Below are 16,823 nucleotides of genomic sequence, written 5' to 3'. Positions count from 1 at the left end.
CCGGCTCCATTGCTTTGTCCACCTTTAGTTTAGCTAGCTCCTCACGAACACAGTCCTCTGAAAATCATAAGTATTGCCATACTGGGACAGACCAAAGGTCCATCAAGCCCAGCATCCTGTTTCCAACAGTGGCTTCATCGCATGCCCCCTAGTCCTAGTATTTTTGGAAAGCATAAACAGACACTTCACATCTACCTGTTCAACTCCACTCATTATTTTATAGACCTATATCATATCTCCCCTCAGTCGTCTTTTCTCCCTAACCGCTTTAGCCTTTCCTCATAGGGAAGTCATCCCATCCCCTTTATCATTTTCATCGCCCTTCTCTGCACCTTTTCTAATTCCACTATATCTTTTTTGAGATGCGGCGACCAGAATTGAACACAGTATTCAAGGTGCGGTCGCACCATGGAGCAATACAAAGGCATTATAACGTCCTCATTTTTGTTTTCCATTCCTTTCCTAATAATACCTAACATTCTATTTGCTTTCTTAGCCGCAGTAGCACACTGAGCAGAAGGTTTCAACGTATCATCAACGACGACACCTAGATCCCTTTCTTGGTCAGTGAATCCTAACATAGTAACATAGTAGATGACGGCAGAAAAAGACCTGCATGGTCAATCCAGTCTGCCCTAGACAAACTCATATGTGTATACCTTACCTTGAATTTGTACCTGTCCTTTTCAGGGCACAGACCATATAAGTCTGCCCAGCAGTATTTCCCGCCTCCCAACCACTAGTCCCGCCTCCCATCACTGGCTCTGGTAAAGACCGTATAAGTCTGCCCTCCCCTATCCTCGCCTCCCAACCACCAACCCCTCTTCCCCCCACCTGCGCCGCCACCCAATTTCAGCTAAGCTTCTGAGGATCCATTCCTTCTGCACAGGATTCCTCTATGCATATCCCACGCATGTTTGAACTCCGTTACCGTTTTCATCTCCACCATCTCCCGTGGGAGGGCATTCCAGGCGTCCACCACCCTCTCCATGAAAAAATACTTCCTGACATCTTTCCTGAGCCTGCCCCCCTTCAATCTCATTTCATGTCCTCTCGTTCTACCGCCTTCCCATCTCCGGAAAAGATTCGTTTGCGGATTAATACCTTTCAAATATTTGAACGTCTGTATCATATCACCCCTGTTCCTCCTTTCCTCCAGGGTGTACATGTTCAGGTCAGCAAGCCTCTCTTCATACGTCTTGGAACGCAAATCCCATACCATCCTCGTAGCTTTTCTTTGCACCGCTTCCATTTTTTTAACATCCTTCGCAAGATACGGCCTCCAAAACTGAACACAATACTCCAGGTGGGGCCTCACCAACGTCTTATACAGGGGCATTAAAACTAATAACATGGAACCTTACATGACATAGCTATAATTTGGGTTCCTCTTTCCCACATGCATCACTTTGCACTTGCTCACATTAAATGTCATCTGCCATTTAGACGCCCAGTCTCCCAGTCTCGTAAGGTCCTCTTGTAATTTTTCACAATCATCCCGCGATTTAACGACTTTGAATAACTTTGTGTCATCAGCAAATTTAATACCTCACTAGTTACTCCCTTCTCTAGGTCATTTATAAATATGTTAAAAAGCAACTGTCCCAGCACAGAGCCCTGGGGAATCCCACTAACTACCCTTCTCCATTGAGAATACTGACCATTTAACCCCTCTGTTTTCTAGCTTTTAACCAGTTTTTAATCGACAATAGGCCAGTACCTCCTATCCGAAGACTCTCCAATTTCCTCTGGAGTCTTTCATGAGGTACTTTGTCAAATGCCTTCTGAAAATCCAGATACACAATATCAACCGGCTCCCCTTTATCCACATGTTTGTTCACCCCTTCAAAGAAATGTAATAGATTGATGAGGCAAGATTTCCCTTCACTAAATCCATATTGGCTTTGTCTCATTAATCCATGCTTTTGAATATGCTCTGTAATTTTGTTCTTTATAATAGTCTCTACCATTTTGCCCGCACCGACGTCAGACTCACAGGTCTATAATTTCCCGGATCTCCTCTGGAACCTTTTTTTAAAAATCGGCGTTACATTGGCCACCCTCCAATCTTCTGGTACCACGCTTGATTTTAAGGATAAATTACATATTACTAACAATAGCTCCGCAAGTATTCTGAGATTAATCCATCCAGTCCAGGAGATTTGCTACTTTTCAATTTGTAGAACTGCCACATTACATCCTCCGGGTTTATAGAGGATTTGTTCAGTTTCTCCGACTTGTCAGCTTCGAATACCATTTCTGGCACTGGTATCTCTCCTAAATCTTCCTCGAAGACCGAAGCAAAGAATTCATTTAATCTCTCTGCTATGGCTTTGTCTTCCCTGATCACCCTTTTTACCCTTGGTCATCTAGCGGTCCAACCGATTCTTTTGCCGGCTTCCTGCTTTTAATATACCTCCAACGCAATCTTTTTTTCAAAGTCCCTCTTAGCCTTCCTTATCGGTGTTTTGCATTTGACTTGACATTCATTATGCTATTTCTTATTATTTTTAGTCGGTACCTTCTTCCATATTCTGAAGGATTTTATTTTTGCTCTAATAGCTTCCTTCACCTCACTTTTTTACCATGCCAGCTGTCGTTTTGTCTTCCATCCTCCTTTTTTAATACGCGGAATATACTTGGCCTGGGCTTCCAGGATAGTGTTTTTGAACAGCATCCACGCCTGATGCGATTATTTTTGACCCTCAGAGCTGTTCCTCTAAGTTTTTTTTTTTTCACTGTTCTTCTCATTTTATCATAGTCTCCTTTTTTTAAACTACTACTACCGCTAACGTACTTACTTCAAAGCTAATATCAAATCCGATCATATTATGATCACTGTTATCAAGCAACCCCAGCACCATTACCTCCTGCACCAGATCATGTGCTCCACTAAGGACTAGGTCTAGAATTTTTCCTTCTCTCGTCGGCTCCTGTACCAGATGCTCCATAAAGCAGTCCTTGATTTCGTCAAGGAATTTTACCTCCCTAGCATGCCCTGATGTTACATTTACCCAGTCAATATCGGGGTAATTGAAATCACCAATTATTATTGTGTTGCCCAGTTTGTTAGCGTCCCTAATTTCCTTTAACATTTCTGCATCCATCCGTTCATCCTGGCCAGGCAGACGGTAGTACACTCCTATCACTACCCTTTTCCCCTTTACACATGAAATTTCAATCCATAGTGATTCCAAAAAGTGTTTTGTTTCCTGCAGAATTTTCAATCTATTTGATTGAAGGCTCTCGTTAATATACAGTGCTACCCCTCCACCAATTCGATCCACCCTATCACTACGATATAATTTGTACCCCGGTATGACAGTGTCCCACTGGTTATTCTCCTTCCACCAGATCCCAGAGATGCCTATTATATCTAAGTTTTCATTTAGTGCAATATATTCTAACTCTCCTATCTTATTTCTTAGGCTCCTGGGAGTACCACACCTCCGTTCCTATTTGTGTTTGTCTTCTGTGGCCCTGCTCCCGTCCCTTCAGCTGTGAACACAGAACAGAAATATTTGTTAAGCAATTCCGCCTTATCAGCTTGTACATATTCTTCCCATTCACCCTTCACAATGCCACTGTTGCACTTGCTGCTATCACTAATATATCTAAAAAATGTCTTGCACCCCCCTCCATTTTATTGTATCAGCTATTATTTTCTTCCATTTGCATCTTTGCATTCCTAACTGTTCTGCCAGCTTTTCTTAGCTTTTTCAGCTATTGTCACCTATCTTCTTCTTTCCGCAATCTCTTGTAGTTTATAAAGGCTAACCTCTTTTTCCTTACCTTTTCAGCTATTACTTTTGAGAATCAAAGCGGCCTCCTTTTTCTCTTTTATTTACTTACCTTATAAGAAGTTTTATGGCCTTACATAACTGGGTGAGAAGGTTCATATAAAGCAGCTCCACATGAGGGCCTATGGTCTGCTGAGGAAAAATTTCCATCAGATAAGCTTCGTAGAGCTAAGAGCAATGTGGGACTCTTTAAAGGATTTTAGTTATTGGTTGTCCAACAAAGTTGTTCTAATTGAAATGGACAATCTGGTAGCCATGTACTACATGAGCAATAAGGGAGAAAGAGAATAACATTTCTTATTTTGGGAAATTGTCAAGTTGTGCAACTGGGCCTCTCACAAAGGATGACACTTGAAGCCGCTTACAGAACCAAATCTTGCAACCATATGAATGGCCCATTGCTACTCATAGACAGGGGAGTGACAAAAATGATATTCTACAAGTGTTGGCACCTGTAATATATCTGTTTGTGTCTCCTCTGAACAGGAAGGTTCCTTACTTCTCTTTGAAGAGAGGGGTACTTGGAAAACCAGGGCCCTTTTTTTTATTTCAAGATACCTTCAGAAAGAAAACAAAAAGGAAAATGAAAAGATGGTCTCCTGGCACCACAAACGTACTGTTAAGTTGCCCATTGGCATGCTGTTTTTCTCCATTTTATTACCTTTTTTTCTGGTAAAGGCAACCTATAGCTAGTGATTTCCATATGCTAGCACTGTGTAACCTGCTTTTGTTTGCAGAAAGTGATATTGCTTAATTTTTGTTTGCAGAAAGTGAAGTTGCTTAATTGTTCTTCCAAAACAGCAGGAGTTGGTTTCCATCAATCTAAAGCTCTACAAAGAGCTGAGGTGGCCTGCATACCAATGCAGACATGGCAGCCACTGCACATGCATGGTTCACAACGTTAGAAAACTTTAAGCTTTTAGAGCTGTTACAAGAACATTTTACTTGCTGGGCTCTGTCACCCATGTCTCAGGAAAAGAGCAAAAGTAGAGGCTGACAAATGCGCAAACCAATAGGGAGATAATCTCAAAAAACAGTTTATTCAGTTTATTCATATCAATATCAAGGACCCGACACGGTCCGTGTTTCGGCGCCAAAGCGCCTGCCTCAGTGGTCACAATCAACTTTCTACAAAAAAACAGGACAAATAAAAACATAATATTAAGAGATTTCAAATAAAATATATCCGCCTTAATAAAATATGTAGCCAAACATATACGGACATTCATAATGTTATTGCAAATTTGTGAATGTATACTGATAAATTATGTAAAAAAAGTTAATATATTATAATTATGTGAGCAGATATTGTGGACAGAGAAACACCAAACAATGAAAAGTGAATGTATTTTTTACTATTAGATCAGGATAAATATATATGTAGATATGTTGATGTTTCATCAGCCCGACCTATGCCTTTCATTTATCAGTTCATTTATTTGATAGTTATTTTATTTGAAATCTCTTAATATTATGTTTTTATTTGTCCTGTTTTTTTTGTAGAAAGTTGATTGTGACCCCTGAGGCAGGCGCTTTGGTGCCAAAACACGGACCGTGTCGGGTCCTTGATATTGATATGAATATTCTGAATAAACTGTTTTTTGAGATTATCTCCCTATTGGTTTGCGCATTTGTCAGCCTCTACTTTTGCTGTTTTGCTTTGACTTTCCGTGGAGGCTCCTCCTGTCTTCTTGGATTTACCCATGTCTCAGGACCACGTAATTTGCTGTGCTCTGATCCTCTGTTACATGTAAGCAATTTTGCTTACATGTAAGCATCTCTTAAAAGCAGCAGGATCGGGGGGGGGGGGGGGGGAGGGAGTGTTTCATGGCTCCGGTAGTAGCACTGAGCTGGTGTGTTCAGGCCCAGAAAGGGTAGGAATACTGCAATACTGCTATCTGCCAATAAGCAGTGCAGAGGAAGCGCTCCTTGAGTCAGCAAGGGCCTCCTGTCCTGTCCATGCTGTCTGTGTAGAAACAAATGGCAAAAGGGAAAAAAGATGGATACAAGAAAAAATAAAAGCAACTGAAAAGAAAGTGTATTAACCATATCTTTCTATTTTTTTCCCTTTAGCTGCCTCTATATTTTCTATAAAAGAGATCCAGTTACAGAAGGATCCAGGCTTCAAGTCTTCCACCTTCCCAGACACAGGTATGTCACTTTACTAACAACCACTTCCTCCTGTGGAGGAAGATGTGGCTGAAACATACAGCCACTTAGAAACAGAAAATATACAGTGGTCAATTTTCTGTGGGCTTGGGTGCCTGACTTAGGAATATAGGAGCTTAATTCAGCCTTTTTGAAAATTAAATAGAGGCACACTTTTAAATTTGAGTTCTTAAAAGTTAGGTGAGCACTATTTCCAGCATTACACATTTAAAGAGGTCATTTTAAAAGCATATCCCATGTAAATAGCAGCTTTTATATAGGCTACTCATGTAAATGGCGATTTCAGAAAGCCACTGTTTATATATAGAGATGGTCAGTGCACAGAGAAATTGAGGGAGCATATTTGGGGTGTGGTTTGGATATACCAAAAAATGTACATGTGTATGTAAAATGTAGCTGTCCACAAAGAGGCCACACGGATTTGCAACAGAGCAGATACAAAGGAGAACCGATCCAAATCCAATGTATAAAATGAGTCCTTTATTTAAAAATACCCAACATGGTCCAAGTTTTGCCCATTCATGGGCTGCATCAGGGGTTGCAATTCTAAAAATGACCAAACCAAAAAGAGATGTAAAAACATACAAGAATAAATTCATATGTTTTTAAAATTTATGTTCAGTGCTTGATATACTGCAAGTGCATAACTACATAAGCATAAGTACATAAGCATCGCCATGCTGGGACAGACCAAGGGTCCATCGAGCCCAGCACCCTGTCACCGACAGCAGCCAAAAGAACAAGCAATTTGTCCCGCCCATCCTAAAAATACTGTATTATTCCCTCATCCATTCAATAACATTCTATGGCTTTTTCCTCCAGGAAGCCGTCCAACCCTTTTTTGAAGTCCGCTAAGCCAACCGCCCCAACCACCTTATCCGGCAACGAATTCCAGAGTCTAACCACGCGTTGAGTGAAGAAACGTTTCCTCCAATTCGTTTTAAATTTACCACACTGCAGCTTCATCGCATGACCCCTTGTCCTAGTATTTTTGGAGAAATTTACTAATAATATAAAATCTGTAGTACTAGTAAGTCAAGAAGCCGAACACGGAGAGGAATACCGGAGGAAACTGAAAGAAGCCAAGAGAGAGAGACATCTGGCGAAAGCGCAAGCGGAAGAAAAAATGGCTAAAAATATAAGGAGGGGTGACAAAAATTTCTTCAGGTATATTAGTGAAAGGAGGAAGACAAATAAGGGAATTGTGAGACTGAAAGACGCTGCGAACCGCTATGTAGATAAAGATGAAGGAAAAGCAAATTTGCTAAATAGATACTTTTGTTCTGGTTTCACAGAAGAAAATCCTGGAAAAGGACCGCAATGTACTGGCAAAAGTACAAATGAAAATGGAGTAGATATAGCACAGTTCACGGAAGAGAGTGTGTATAAACAACTTAAAAGCTAAAGGTGGACAAAGCCGTGGGACCGGACGGGATCCACCCCAGGATATTAAAGGAGCTCAGAGAGGTTCTAGCGGGTCCTCTTAAAGATTTGTTTAATAAATCATTGGAAACGGGAATGGTTCTGTGGGATTGGAGAACGGCAGATGTGGTCCCTCTTCACAAAAGTGGTGATAGGGAAGAAGGTGGAAACTACAGGCTGGTAAGCCTCACTTCAATTATTGGAAAAGTAATTGAAGCGATGCTGAAGGAAAGGATAATGAATTTCCTGGAAGACAATAAGTTGCAAGATCTGAGACAACATGGTTTTACCAAAGGGAAATAGTGCCAAACGAATCTAATTGAATTCTTTGACTGGGTGACTGGAGAATTAAATCAGGGATGTGCTATAGACGTAATCTACCTAGATTTCAGCAAAGCTTTTGACACGGTTCCCCACAGGAGGCTCTTGAACAAACTGGACGGGCTGAAGATAGGACCCGAAGTGGTGAACTGGATTAGGAACTGGTTGACAGACAGACACCAGAGGGTGGTGGTAAATGGAATTCGCTCGGAGGAAGGAAAGGGAGTAGTGGAGTGCCTCAGGGATCGGTGCTGGGACCGATTCTGTTCAATATATTTGTGAGTGACATTGCTGAAGGGTTAGAAGCTAAAGTTTGCCTTTTTGCGGATGATGCTAAGATTTGTAACAGAGTGGACACCCAGGAGGGAGTGGAAAACATGAAAAAGGATCTGCAGAACCTAGAAGAATGGTCTAAGGTTTGGCAATTGAAATTCAATGAGAAGAAATGCAAAGTCATGCACTTAGGGAGTAGAAATCCACGGGAGACGTATGTGTTAGGCGGTGAGAGTCTGATAGGTACCGACGGGGAGAGGGATCTTGGGGTGATAGTATCTGAGGATCTGAAGGCGACAAAACAGTGTGACAAGGCGGTGGCCGTAAGTAGAAGGTTGCTAGGCTGTATAGAGAGGGGAGTGACCAGCAGAAGAAAAAGGAGGTGTTGATGCCCCTGTATAAGTCGTTGGTAAAGCCCCCACCTGGAGTATTGTGTTCAGTTCTGGAGGCCGTATCTTGCTAAGGATGTAAAAAGAATTGAAACGGTGCAAAGAAAAGCTACGAGAATGGTATGGGATTTGTGTTACAAGACGTATGAGGAGAGACTTGCGGACCTGAACATGTATACCCTGGAGGAAAGGAGAAACAGGGGTGATATGATACAGACATTCAAATATCTGAAAGGTATTAATCCGCAAACGAACCTTTTCCAGAGATGGGAAGGCGGTAGAACTAGAGGGCATGAAATGAGATTGAAGGGGGGCAGACTCAAGAAAAATGTCAGGAAGTATTTTTTCATGGAGAGAGTGGTGGATGCTTGGAATGCTCTCCCACAGGAGGTGGTGGAGAGGAAAACGGTAACGGAATTCAAGCATGCATGGGATAAACATAAAGGAATCCTGTTCCGAGGGAATGGATCCTCAGAAGCTTAGCCGAGATTGGGTGGCAGAGCCGGTGGTGGGAGGCGGGGCTAGTGGCTGGGAGGCGGGGATAATGCTGGGCAGACTTATACGGTCTGTGCCAGAGCCGGTGGTTGGGAGGCAGGGATAGTGCTGGGCAGACTTATACAGTCTGTGCCCCGAAAATGACAGATACAAATCAAGGTAAGGTATACACAAAAAGTAGCACATAAGAGTTTATCTTGTTGGGCAGACTGGATGGACCATGCAGGTCTTTTTCTGCAGTCATCTACAATGTTACTATGTAACTGAACCGGGACAGCAAAGAACCACAAGTAACAATTGAAAGCAATCAGCCCCCACCCCTGGAGGAACCCAACAAACCATTTCAAGACAGAAGAACCCAGCGACAACCATCTTAACAACATGAAATGTGTTTAATTGATCAAAGAGAGCGCTTTCATCTACTGAGCTCCCAGTACTTCAACGTGGATTTTCTTTTGTACTGATGGAATTCTATAATCCTTTTGACGTTCAAGAACGTTTTTATAAATTTGTACGTAAATGTAACTTGGCTTTATTTTTCAAAGATCGGCATAAAGTACCAGCTCCTTCAGGCTTATATTTACCTAAGAAATGATCCACTTGGTTCCCACCTGGCCTGGTGAATTCTTATATACAAACTTTTGAACAATTAGTAATCAAGGCTAAAAGTAATTTAAAGTCACAGCCTAAGAGAATTAAGTGATCCCTGAGATGACTATCAGGCTTATTTTCGAAAGAGAAGGGCTGCCATCTTTCGACACAAATCAGGAGATGGGCGTCCTTCTCTCAGGATTTTGGGCATCCCCAACTTCTTCCCGTGGCGGGGACGACCAAAGTTCCCGGGGCCGTGTCGGAAGCGTAGCGAAGGTGGGACTGGGGCGTGCCTAACAGATGGGTGCCCTCGAGTGATAATGGAAAATAGAAGGGCGTCCCTGACGAGCACTTGGGCGACTTTACTTGGTCCATTTTTTCTTACGACCAAGCCTCAAAAAGGTGCCCAAACTGACCAGATGACCACCAGAGGTAATCGAGGATGACCTCCCCTGACTCCCCCAGTGGTCACTAACCCCCTCCCACCCTGAAAAAAACAACTTTAAAAACTTTTTTTGCCAGCCTGAAATGTCATACTCGGCTCCATCGCAGCAGTATGCAGGTAAGGGCGTCCTTCACCCATACTCTAAAAAAAAAAAAAAAAAAAAAGACGTCCTCAACTGCCATCGCAGGGACGGAGGCATAGCGAAGGACGTCCTTCATCCATACTCTAAAAAAAAAAAATAGACGTCCCTGACGAGCACTTGAACGTTTTCACCTGGACTTGTGTTTTTTTAAGGTTGTAGACGGCTATTATACATGCAGCTTGTCTGCATGTATGAAACCGTCTTTGGCATGTGCAGAGCAACCACACATAATGCTTGGCTGCTCTGCACTGGCTTCCCCTCCTTAGGAAGGAAATCATGTGCAAATGAGCTAACAGCAAGCAGCTCATTTACATGCAATTTCCTTCATGCTTGCCTGTTCCTTTCCGAATCGCTAAGGAATCAGTAAGGGAAGGGCTTTTTCCGTTCAGTTAGTGCATCTGGCTGAAGGTAAGGGAGCTATGTACCTGGGAGCAATTTGTGAAGTCCACTGCAGTGCCACCTAGGGTGCCCGGTTGGTGTCCTGGCATGTCAGGGGGCAGGGCCGGTCTTAGCAAGTGCGGGGCCCTATGCAGACCAATTTGGTGGGGCCCCATCATAGCCCCGCCCCCAGCCCAAGCTAAACTTGTACAGAAAAACTGATTGAAATAATAAGCACAATGCTATCATGAACCCCCCCCAGAAATTATTCAGTTCAAGTCCACTACAATTAGTAGTTCCAATTCTCATAACCCCGGGGGGGTCAGAGGTGCGGACACACAATCTCTCCACTGCAAAACACTATACACAAACTTGTGCAAAAACACACTCATAACCTTACCAAATCATAACAGCACTAATTCCAAGGACAGGACGAGCTACAACCTTATGCGTGGAAAGACAGCACTGTAATTACACCAGGCTCTAAAACACCAATACACTACCTCGTGAAAAAAACAAAACAAAAAGGGCTGCAAATGCTACATGCTAGCAGGATACTGCACCTTGATCACGCATGAAAAACACATGACACAACAGATATGAAGGCAAAATAAACTGGAAAGTTACCTCAAGAAGTCATACACAGCATGCAGCAATACTAGAAAAATTGAAACTTACATGCAAAATATCACAGATGCACATTTCCAAAAGCTGACATATTCCAATTAATACATTCTGAATAAAATACTTTTTTCTACCTTTGTTGTCTGATCATTTGTTTTTTTCTATTCGCTTTGGTCCCAGTGTCTTCTGTTTTATGCAGTGTCTTCTTTCCATTTGATATTTTTTCTCTCACCATGTCCACCATCCTCCTGTGTCCTTATGTGTCCTGTCTACCATCTCCATGTGCATCTCCTTCCTTTGTCTTTCCTTCCCTCCATTCCTGCCCAACATTTCTCCTCTCTCCCCTGCCCTCCATGTCCAGCAATTTCTCCTCTCTCCCTGAGCCCTGCCCTCCCATCCATGCTCTTCTCCCCTGCCCCCTCCATTCATCATCCCTATCCAGCAATTCCCCTCTCTCCCTGAGCCCCCTCCCATCCATGCTCCTCTCCCCTGCCCCCTCCATTCCATTCATCATCCATATCCAGCAATTCCCCTCTCTCCCTGAGCCCCCTCCCATCCATGCTCCTCTCCCCTGCCCACTCCATTCCATTCATCATCCCTATCCAGCCATTACCCTCTCTCCCTGAGCCCCCTCCCATCCATGCTCCTCTCCCCTGCCCCCTCCATTCATCATCCCTATCCAGCCATTACCCTCTCTCCCTGAGCCCCCTCCCATCCATGCTTCTCTCCCCTGCCCACTCCATTCCATTCATCATCCCTATCCAGCCATTACCCTCTCTCCCTGAGGCCTGGCATCCATGTCCAGGTCCTCTCTCCCTTATCCTCCTGCTCCCACGTTCAACTGCCTGCCCGCCCTGGCGCCCTCTTTTTCACCCCCCAACCAAGGATGGCTCTTCGTTTTTGTTTTTTTTTAACTTTACCCGCCTCCATCGCCGGAATCCGAGCGTCACTAAAAGCGCTCCTCCTCTCCCGAGTCCCCCCGACGTCTCTAGCAGAACGCAGCAGAACTGGCGCTCTTCCTGATTCGTTCATTCTTGACACTGAGAATGAACGAATCAGGAAAAGCTCCAGTTCTGCTACAGACGTCGGGGGGACTCGGGAGAGGAGGAGCGCTTTCAGTGACGCTCGGATTCCAGCGAGGCGGCGACGGAGGGTAAAGTTAAAAAGAAAATAAAGATCCTTGCGGCGGGAAGAGGCTGACTGAGGCGCGCCGCGCGGGGCCCCCCTAAGCGCAGGGCCCTATGCGGCCGCCTCGGCTTAAGACCGGCCCTGTCAGGGGGACCAGTGCACTACGAATGCTGGCTCCTCCCACGACCAAATGGCTTGGATTTGGTCGTTTCTGCAATGGGCGTCCTCGCTTTCCATTATCGCTGAAAATCAGAAACCATCTCTAAGGTCGACCTAAATTTGCTGATTTGGGCTTCCCACACCGTATTATCAAAACGAAAGATGGGCACCCATCTTGTTTCGATAATACGGGTTTCCCCGCCCCTTGCTGGAGCCGTCCTGTGAGGTCATCCCCAGGAAAACTTGGACGTCCCTTTCAATTATGCCCCTCCATGTGGTTTACAATTTCTATTACAGGTACTTTGCACTGACCCTAATGGGCTCACTATTTGTTATATATTGTACCTAGGGCAATGGAGAGCAAATTGTCTTGCCCAGGGTCACATGGAGCTGCAGAGGGAATTGACCGTGATTCCCTAGATCTTAATCCACTGCTGCTCATCAGGCAGCAGTGGGAAACAAACCCAGGTCCGCAACCTGATGTGCTAACCATTAGGCTACTCCTCCACTATGACAAATAAAATGTATGTATGATAACTTATATGCACAAACAATGTACATTAAAAAAAACATTATCATCAAATAAACTCCAAAAGGAGAAAGCAAACTCAAAAAATATCAAACTTAAAGTTTATCATTTGCCAAAAGACTGGATCCTAGCAAAAGTTCTTCCTCCTGGTTCAACGGACTTATGCGAAACAAGTGGCCCTTGTTGGGGTTTTGTTAAAAGACTGTCTTTATTCCCTGTGCCTCATTGAAGAACTTGATTGAAGGTGCTGACCATGTGTACTCTTCGCAGCTCATTGAAAAGAAATGAAGCTGCTCTATGGGGGAGTTTGGAAGATAAGTTGCAGTTACAGTCTTTCTTTTTGAGTTCTCTGTTTTGACTTTTTGAATATTTCAGTTTTTGTGCACACTAGACTGTCAGGGCTTTTCCAAAAGCAGGAACTTGGATCGTGAGCCCTTGGACCACTGCCGAGGAGCGGCAGTGGCAGGCAAAACCACCCCACACAGGACTAAGACAGAACTCTGACAGGGACGGCTAGACTTCACCTGCACTTAGCCACCCTTCCCCTTGGTGCAGGTGGCTGGCAGGACTTGCTGGACAGGGCCGGAACTGGACCCCAGCAGGATACACACAGGGACTAGAACACACAGGGAGGCTAGGCAGAATACTAGACTAGGACTCTCAGACAGACAAGAGACAGAACTGAAAGCAGCCACTGAAACAGGGAACAAATACTGATAGATAAGGGACAGGACTAAAAGCTGCCAGGCAACCACTGAACAAGAAACACAGACAACCTAGAACTAGACAAAGACATACAAACAAGAAACAAGACTGGGAAACAAATAATACAGAACAAGAAGCTACACAAACTAAACTAGAAACAGGCAAGAACTACAGACTATAACTGGACTAGGCAGAAGTGCACCAGCACCCCAACATACCAGGGCCTGAGGCGATGCAAAGGCAAAGCAGAGAGTTTCCAAATGGCTAATAAGCCCAGCAGCAGCTGAGATTGAGCTGCAGCAATCACAAGGCAGCTACGGGTGCTGTGCAGGCTCAAACAAGCCAAGCAAGTCTGGCAGGCCGGAAGATCCAGACTGGACTGGGCTGACGTCTGGAACGGGAAACAGCACACAGAGACAGAGACAGAACTAACTCAGGAAGAACAGACAGAAACCAGCTCAGAAGCTGACCGCCAGAAATAAGGTGAGTCTGAGAGGGGTCACAACCACAGACATGACATTACCTCCCCCTCAAGGCTCCCGTGTCCCCACGGGAGCTTTCAGGTTTCCATGGGTAACAATGGTGAAACCTACGGAAGAACTTCAAAACTGGACCATGGTTAGCTGGACTGGAACTTGAACTCGGCTGGGACTGAGCAACTTGGCTGGAACTGAAACTTGACTTGGACTCAGCATCATCTTGGCTGGACTTCAAACTCAGAGTGGACTCAGCATCATCTTAGCTGGACTTCAAACTCGGAGTGGACTCAGCATCATCTGGGCTGGAACTCAAACTCGGAGTGGACTTAACATCATCTTGGCTGGAACTCAAACTCGGAGTGGACTCAGCATCATCTGGGCTGGAACTCAAACTCGGAGTGGACAACATCATCTTGGCTGGAACTCAAACTCAGAGTGGACTCAGCATCATCTTGGCTGGCACTGGAACTTGGCAAAGGCTCGGCTAGAAGCACCACTTGAACAGGAATCAAAGGCTCAGTTAGAAGCGCCACTCGAACTGGACTCAGAGATTTGACTGGAAGCGTCACTCAGACTGGAGTCGGAGGCTCGGTTCGAAGTGCGACTCGGACTGGACTCCGAGGCTTGAGTGGAAGCGCCACTTGAACTAGGATTGGAGGCTTGGTTTGAAGCGCCACCCGGACTGGAATCGGAGGCTCGGTTAGAAGCATCCCTCGGACTGGACTCCGAGGCTTGAGTGGAAGCGCCACTTGAACTGGGATTGGAGGCTCGGTTAGAAGCGTTCCGTGGACTGGACTCAGAGGCTTGAGTGGGAGCGCCACTTGAACAGGACTCAGGGCTTGACTGGAACTGGAACTCAGCATGGACTCAACAGCTTGGCTGGAGCTGGAACTCGGCTTGGACTCCGGAGCAATTCGGCTGAGAGCATCCCTCAGGATGGACTGATGGTACGCCTGGACCTCGGGATTCGCATTACGCTTTCTTTCGATGGCAGCTTCCCGAGTATCCCACAGAGCAGGGTCGGAGACAAGTAGGTGGCGATATTCCCAGAGCGGGGTCCTAGGATCAATGGCAGAAACTGGGTTCTCCACAAACCCAAGCTGCTGGATACGCTTCCTCTCCACTGAAGCTTCAGGCCGCTTCTTCAAGAGTGGATCAGACAAAAGCTTTCTACGATATTCCTCCAGTGTCATGAGAAGATCAGGAACAATAATAAAGCCAGAACCGAACTTCACCAGGGAAACAAGAGCAGAAGTTCTAGGCTGGAGGTAGGGTGATCTTGCCGAGCTCATGGCCTTTGCATTCTGTCAGGGCTTTTCCAAAAGCAGGAACCTTGGATCATGAGCCCTTGGACCAGGGGCGTAGCCAGACAACAGATTTTGGGTGGGCCTAGGCAAGAATTGGGTGGGCACCAGTGTTCTCCCCCCCCTCCAAAAAAAATTATCTCAGCTGGTGGGAAAACACTTCTTTCCACCTTGGCAGCAGGCATGCACTGAAAACTGAGCATGGGCAGGTGCAGGTGTTGTGGAGAGTAGCATTTTTGTTACTATCAGGGGGAAATTTTCAGCTGGCGGAGCTTGGGATTCCCACCAGTTACCACTAAACATGTGCTACTGTTGGGTGGGCCTGAGTCATAAATGGGTGGGCCCTGGCCCACCCAAGCCCACCTGCGGCTACGCCACTGGCTTGCACACACAAGTCTACACTTGTAGTAGCTGTATCTTATGCACAGGTTTGAGTACAAAGGCAATTGTATTGACACCCAGGGTTACAATAAAATAAAATACAATATAAAGGACTTCTATTACACATCTTGCCAAAAGGCTTAGGGCCCTTTTACAGAGCGGCAGTAAGCCCAATGCGTGCAGCATTTCTGGGCGGAAAAATAAAACCCCTGGAAATGGCTTGCGCAGTGATAACCTGGTGGTAATCGGGCATCGCTGTGCATTGCCCAGTTACCGCTGGGTTAGCGCAGGAGCCCTTATTGCCACCTCAGTGGGTGACGGTAAGGGTTCCCTGTCGCATGGCCATGTGGTAAGAGTTCTCTCACCGCATGGCCATGTGTGCTGCGGGCGTTTATACCCGCTGCAGTAAAAAGGGCCCTGGTGCATGGGAAAAATGAACCCCACCGCTAGTTCAGGGCCCTTTTTCCCAGAGTTTGGTAAAAGGACCTCTTAGTTCGGTTTGCAAATTTTTTATAAAAAGAAAGAGAACAGGCATCCATGATAGTAAAATGTAGAGGACTCAAATACAAATCATTACACGCATCTACCTTCACATACCTCTGCACAAAAGCATGGAATAAACTACTGAATACTATAAAAATAACACGTGGCTTGACAGACTTCAGGAAATTATTGAAAACGCACTTGTTCGAAGAAACTTACAATAAGAATCCTCCTTAACGACTTGATTATTCAATATCTAAACCAATCACTTACTGATCCCTCTGAATTGATTATATTAATCATATTATCATTATTGGTCATTATATTTTACTGCTTTTTATTATGTGTTATGTAAATCTTTCTACAGACATGTCTTCCTTATTTCTTACATAGTAATATGTTAAATTAGAACAAACCTCTTACTCAGTTCATAATTATATCTTTTGCAATATAATGTAAGCCACATTGAACCTGCAAATAGGTGGGATAATGTGGGGTACAAATGCAGCAAATAAATAAATAAAATGATAATATTAGCATTAAAATGATAAAATATGTAAAAAGTAAACTAGACCTTCAGGAATTTTCTAAATAAGAAGGTTCTAG

The 16,823-nt window shown here is 44.6% G+C and overlaps 1 protein-coding gene across 1 annotated transcript in view; it reads left to right on the top strand.

The window, feature by feature from the left end:
* The window catches only part of LOC115472284 (cyclin-dependent kinase 17-like), a 382,263-nt gene that overhangs the window by 361,351 nt on the left and 4,089 nt on the right, over positions 1 to 16,823 (top strand). Inside the window, exon 16 of the mRNA XM_030206503.1 lies at positions 5,874 to 5,951. Coding sequence (XP_030062363.1) covers positions 5,874 to 5,951 — 78 coding nt within the window. The remainder of the gene's footprint in view (positions 1 to 5,873; positions 5,952 to 16,823) is intronic.

This window comes from Microcaecilia unicolor, chromosome 6, assembly GCF_901765095.1.
Source record: "Microcaecilia unicolor chromosome 6, aMicUni1.1, whole genome shotgun sequence".
In the NCBI taxonomy this organism is placed as follows: Eukaryota; Metazoa; Chordata; class Amphibia; order Gymnophiona; family Siphonopidae; genus Microcaecilia; species Microcaecilia unicolor.
This window is presented reverse-complemented; position numbering and strand designations above follow the sequence as displayed.